Source organism: Chrysochloris asiatica, unplaced genomic scaffold, assembly GCF_000296735.1.
Source record: "Chrysochloris asiatica unplaced genomic scaffold, ChrAsi1.0 scaffold00049, whole genome shotgun sequence".
NCBI lineage: Eukaryota > Metazoa > Chordata > Mammalia > Afrosoricida > Chrysochloridae > Chrysochloris > Chrysochloris asiatica.
In genome coordinates, this window is record NW_006408567.1 from 6,399,857 (window position 1) to 6,406,709 (window position 6,853).

General features: G+C 40.0%; 1 protein-coding gene across 1 annotated transcript in view; it reads right to left on the bottom strand.

Moving 5' to 3' along the window:
* Positions 1–6,670: 6,670 nt before the first annotated feature.
* Positions 6,671–6,853, bottom strand: part of LOC102827396 (keratin-associated protein 6-2-like) — a 522-nt gene continuing 339 nt past the window's right edge. The window contains exon 2 of the mRNA XM_006862590.1: positions 6,671–6,853. This exon is cut by the window's right edge and continues 10 nt beyond it. Coding sequence (XP_006862652.1) covers positions 6,671–6,853 — 183 coding nt within the window.

Genomic DNA, 6,853 nt, shown 5'->3' on the forward strand with positions numbered 1-6,853 from the left:
CCACCGTCCGCCACCACCACAGTCCTCAGCCCTTTCCCATCTCCTGATCCCGAGTCCCCAGCCACACCATCTCTTGACATTGTCTTCTCTGCCTCCATCTCAGGCCTCACTACCTCTCTGGGTAGGAATCCACTCTTTGCTCTTCTCCATCGATGGTCCCAGGGTCCTCCATTCCTAGACTGAAAAGTTAATCACTCCCCTCTTTGCTTCAAAATGTCCATCTTTAGACTTCCAACCCTCACAATCAGTCCTGATAACAATTATTCACCATTGCATCACAAGAGACCCATCTGTATTTTGTTTCATCAGTCCTTCCCGGACAGGCTGGACACTATTCACTGGAGACTCTACCTTCCTCCATGCCCTTTGGATCTAGGTTCACTCTTGAAAGCTTGTAAGCCAGTCACTTCTTGCCTTTGTATCCCTCCCCCCATTTTGGGTAGCCAATGTCCAAGTTACCCATCCCTGTCTACCCTTTATGTGGAGGGGGTGGGAATAGTTCTTGCAGCAGGGATTTGTTTCCTCTTTTGAGCTACTGCATTCATAGGTGTAGGTACTGTTTATTTAATTGTATCAGATTACACTTTTTTCCCTCTTCTTTCTTCTTCGGGTTGAGCTCTGTTTATCCAGTCATTGAAGTCCGGTCAAATGGACATCATCTGCAAGTGTGGGTGTTCGTACGTCTGTCTGGCCTCTTTTTATCAGCTGGCAGCCCCGCTCATGAGCTTATCTTTAAATTCAGGTAGGATATGTTCAAAGTCTTATTTTGGTTCTCATGGACTTGTTTTAATTTTCTTCAGCTTCATCCTTAACTTGCATATGAAAAAGTGATAGATGCTGTACAATTTGTCCCTGACCTTGTTTGGCCACCATTTCATTCCACATATGTAGTAATTGCATTTCTGTGTATATCATCTAATGAGGTTCAACTATTTCAAGAGATAGAATATGATCAAGAGCCAATGCTACTGAAGGAAGAAATCCAAGGTACACTGAATGCATTGTCAGAAAAATGAGGAAACAGGAATCGAGGAAATACAATTTGAAATCTTCAATAAACTGATGCAGCACTGGAGGCACTCACTCTTCTATGCCAAGAAATATGGAAGACAATTACATGGTCAATTGATTGGAAAAGGTCTATATTTGTGTCAATTCCAAAGAGATTTGATGCAGCAGAGTATGGAAATCAATAGACAATGGCATTAATACCACATGGATGTAAAATTTTGCTTAAGGTCATTTAAAAACAGCTATAATGTAAATTTCCAAAGGAAACTGTCTGAGGTTTAAGAAAGGTTTAGTTAAGGATGTGGAATGAGGGATATGATAGTTGATGTAAAATGGATGTAGGCTGAAAGTAGAGAATACCAGAAAGATGATCACCTGGACTTTACTGACTATACGAAGGCTTTAAACTGTGAAGATCATGTCAAGCCATTCATAGCACTGAGTTTCAGAACACTTAATTGTGATCATGAGTAGCTTGTACAAGAGCAAGAGGAAGTCTTGCAAACAAAACAAAGGAATATTGAATGGTTTAAAATCAGGAAAAATGTGCAGCAAGATAGTGTTTTTTCACCGTATTTATTCAATCTCTATTCTGAGCAAATAAACTGAAAATGTGAATTATATGAATAAGAACATGTCTGGACTGGAGGAAGACTCATTAACAACCTGTGATATGCAGATGTTACAACCTTGCTTGCTGAAAGTGAAGAAGACTTAAAATACTTATTAATAAGCGTCAAAGACCACAGCCTTCAGCATGAGTTGAATATCAATGAAAAAACAAACAAACAAACAAAAAACTCACCACTGGACCAATAAATAACATCAAGATAAATGAATTAAAGATTGAAGTTGTCTATCATTTTATTTTGTTGGATCAACCAGCAACACTCATGGAAGCAGCAGTCAAGATATCAAACAATGTACTGCATTAGGCAAATCTGCTGCACAAGACTTATTTCATGTGTTGAAAAGCAAAGCTGTCAGTTTGAGGACTAAGATGCTCCTGTCCCGAGGCATAATATTTTCAATAACTTTATATGCATATGTCCATAGAAGACCATAGAAGAATTGATGCATTTGAGTTATGGTATTGGAGAAGAATATTTAAACTACCATGGACTGTCAGAAGAACAAATAATTCTGTTTTGGAAGTATAGTCACAATGTTCCTTAGAAGAACAAATAAATCTGTTTATTTGTACAGACACAAAGTTCCTTAGTGGCCAGGATGGTGATATTTCTTCTCTCGTATTCCCAACATATTATCTGGAGGGACTAGTCTCTGATGAAGAACATGAGGCTTGATAAAGTGGAGGGTCAGGGAGGAAGAGGAAAACCCCCAAAGAGATAGATCGACAAGTGTAATAGTTGTGACGATGGAAATGGATCTGGCAGTGTTTCATTATGTTTTCCACAAGGGTGGCTATAAATCAGAACTAACTCAACAGCACCTAAAACCAACAACAAAATCATTCTTTGAATCTGGCATCATTTTATTACCAAAACTCAATTCAACTATCATAATATCAAAGAACCTCCCTGCCTTCTATCTCTAGTTCTTCAACCCTTAGCCCCTTCCCATCAATCTGTTTTTTTTTTTTTCTTCTCCAAAGTATCCTCTCTATCTGGATTTATTTTAAATAGTTCTTTCATTGTTTTGTTTTATGCTACTTTAAATTTCTACATACTAATTTGTAAGAACAGGTAATCTGTCTATAATTTTAGTTTTCTACTATGCTCTTAATGTTTACACTGGTCCGTATTCAAAATAATTTCATATTATATGTTGAATATGTGAATTAAATCATATTTCTCAAAGTACATAAGCAAATATATTTGTATATACATCCACTTCAGATTATTTGATGTATATATCATTTCTAATTTATGCTTTCCTTAGTATTTTACTCACTATAATAGCACTTATGTCTGATTCTACTGTCTCAATAATCCTGGAATTCTCTTCAATTCCATACGCATTCCAATACTGTGATCTATTTATTTGTGGTGATATTTTTGTCATAACCTAAACATGTATGATTCATCCTTTTAAATCCCCTCCCATATGGGAGAAAGATGAGGCTTTCTGTTCCCTTAAAGATTTACAGCCTCAGTAACTCTGTACAGGGTTGCTATGAGTCAGAACCAACTCCACAGCACATAACCACCACCACCATTCCATCTTAGACACTACGTCATTCCAAAAACACAGTTGATTGCATTTTTTTTTTCTTTTTTAAAAAGTTTTTATTATGACCTGAGTGGTGCTTTACATGGGAGAACATCAGATTTATATCACCGTTTTATTACATCATCATTCAAAAGTATTTGCTTCCATTCCCTGATTTGTTTTTTGTTTTGTTTTTTGGGGAGGAATGTACACAGAAACACTCAGGAATATATAGTGATTTAAACTATCAAAGGGCACATTCTGTAAACCTGCTTCCTGGCCGCCAGCACTCAGTCCCTGTCTTTCCATGATTCCAGAGTCCTCAACTGCTCCCTCTCTTCATGTCCTCATCTCTGCCTCCATCTCTCGTGTCACTGCTTCTCTGATGGGGTCCCAAACTCTGCTTGTGTTCTTCTCTCGTGATGGTCTAGGGTCCTCTGTTTCTGTACTGTAAACTGCCCCCTTGTTTTTGTTAAAAAATTCCATCTTTACAGTTGTGACAGTCACAATTAGTCAAGATAACAATTTCACACTATTGAATCATAAGAATCGTATCTCCATCTCTTTTACCCAGACCTGTCTATACAAGATTAAAACTATATAGTTGGCACTCTACTGTTGTGGACCGTGTAAGACTGGTCAGAGGTTCGAGGCCCTCTAGGGCCGAGTGTAACAAATGAGGCCACTGGCAGTTAATGGCAAATTGCTTTCATATTAATATTCAGTTATATATATTAAATTAATACACGGAGCCTTTGACAATCCACAGATAGATGTGATATTTTCCTAAAGCCTAAGACTAAAAGTTGCAAGGTCAAGCCTTTCTCCAAAAGGATTAACTAAAAACATCTTAGCTACTTCACAGTTCTTTATTCTATAGACAAAGAACCCATCCTCCCTAATCCTTTTCCAGGTGCAGACCATTCACCTGGGCGTCTGGTCTGGAGTCCTCCTGAAAACCTGGCTCAGGAAGCCGAAACAGTGGGACTCCGCCCAAGCTTCTGTCATTACTCTCACCTTCCCCCAACTTAGCTCAGGGGCTATAGATATGTTAATTGGGCTTGAGAAACCAAGTTGCTGGCCTGGGATTCGAACCAGCGAAGTACGATGTAAAGTTACCTGAATGTCTGGAAAAGTACTGATGTTAGCTGTACCTTGCCTAAGTCCCTCCCAGCTTAGTGTGAAACTCCTCCCCTAAATAAAAGGAAGGCGCAGAAACGAATCCAGGGGCATTACGACTGGCAAAGCGTGTGTTTCAGCATGCAGGGTGCACAGTCCAGCCTTGCAATCATACTGCCTGTTTAGCTAAAATGTTCACTATGCAGGATATTACGGCCTTCGTGGCTGAGATGTTTGCAATGCAGGATCTGCCTGATGCCTGTCCAGCATTCACTCTGGTTTCGGAGTGTCTCTTTGTCTCTCTCTTTGTCTCCTTCTGTGTATTCTTGATATATATGAATCGCCGTCAGGTATCCTCTCCTCGTGAACTGAACCCCTATGTCGAGGCGGGTCCCCGACACTCTACTGTCCCTCTAACACTCTTAAACTAAACTCCCTCTTGAAAACTTGTAAGCCAGTCAGTCCTTTCATGCTTTTACTGCCCCTCATTTTAGGTAGTCAATGTCTAAGTTGCCTATCCCTAGTTATATACAGAGGGGATGGGATTGATACTTGATGTGAAGACTCTTTTCCTCTCAGCTGGTATTTTGAGTAACTACATTTATAAGTATAGGTCAAGTTTATCAAATTGTAGCAATTTATATTTGTTTCCTTTATTAAAAATTATGTTTTCTTTATCTTCCTCTAATCAAGTTCTGATCATCAAGCCATTGAAACTAGGTCAAATGGATGCTGTCTGGAAGTTTGGGTATTCTTGTGCATCTCTGCTCACTTCATATCAGCTGGATGCTTCACTCTCAACTCTAGGCATCCATAGCTAGGTCCTCTCCTTGGGCTCTGGTGTCCCCAAGTCTCACCACAATACAGACCCACCAGCCCTTCCTTTTCTCTCTCTCATCTCTGGGTCAACAGGAGTCTATGGATGGATTTCATTTTTTAGATTCCTGATATGTGGAATACAAGAAATAGGTGGAGCAGACATTACTTGTGTAACAAACATTGCTGTTGTTGTTGTTGTTGTTAAGTGCCGTGTACAGGGTTTCCGAGGGTGTAAATCCTTATGGGAGTAGAAAGCCTCATCTTTCTCCCACGGAGCGGCTGGTAGTTTCAAACCGCTGACCTTAAGGTTTGCAGCCCGATTCGTAACCACTACGCTACCAGAGCTCCTTGTAACAAACATTAGTAGAAACAAATACATCAATGAAGAGAACAAGATTCAGCTAACATATTGTTCCATTAATTAATAATATACAGACCAAACCCACTGTCAAGAGAATCAATTCTGACTATGGTGACCTTATAACATGTTTCAAAATTGTAAATCTTTGCTAGGCCATACAACTTCATCTTTCTCCTGTGCAGGACATATTGTCAGGAGGACCAGTCACTGGAGAAGGATATCCTGTTTGGTAAGGTGTAGGGTCCGAGAGAAAGAGGAATATCTTCAGCAAGATGGATTGGCCAAGTGGCAGCATCAATGGACTCAAGCATGGCAACAATAGTGAGATTGGCCCAGGATCGGGCAGTGTTTTATTCTGCTGTGCATAAGGTCTCTATGCCTTGGTACCAACTCGATGGCACCTAACAACAACAACAACCTGTGCAGGACCTTGCAGTGAAGAGTCCAAAACCCTTGTCTTAGCACTATGAAGACTACTTACAGTACCACTGTTGTTGTTTTGTGTGTGTGTGTGTGTGTGTTGACTCAGTTATGACTCAAAATTAACTTGTATAGGGTTTCAAAGGTGGCTGGTGGGTTTGAACAACCAGTTTTCTGGTAAGCTGTCCAATGCTTACTCTATAGCACCACACCAAGGACCACAAAGCCAAAATTGTTGTTGTTAAGTGCCGTCGAGTCGGTTCCAACCCATAGCGAACCTGTACAGGGTTTCCGAGGGTGTAATCTTTACGGGAGTAGAAAGCCTCATCTTTCTCCCGCGGAGTGGCTGGTAGTTTTGAACCGCTAACCTTAAGGTTCGCAGCCCAATTCGTAACCACTACGCTACCAGAGCTCCTACAAAGCCACAATAGAGGTCATAAAATAAAGAAAGGTGTAAATCATAAACAAGTACAAAGATTTTTTTTTTTTTTTTTTTTTTTTTACAATCAAAGAACCATTTTATTGAGAATAAAATTTTTCCCAACAAAAGAAAGTCAATGCTTTGATAATAGAGAATCAAAGATTAAGGGAGTAAAGACTAACATTTGGAAAACAGATGATACTACAGAACATCTGGACATAGTGATGCCATTCTAGGAAACAGCATGTGTTTTCTCAAAGATAGAAGTTCTGGTACAGAGGTTCTTTAATCAGAATTACTCATAGAAATATTATTTCAGAAGCAAATGGTGCTCTGATAGTGATGTCCTAACAGCAAGAAGAATAGCATTTTCTGTAGCTGAATGGACGATAGCTAAAGCAGCCATAGCCAGAGCCATATCCACATCCGTATCCACAGCCATAGCCGGAGCCATATCCGCAGCCATAGCGGGAGCCATATCCGCAGCCATAGCGGGGGCCGTATCCGCAGCCATAGCCGGAGCCATATCC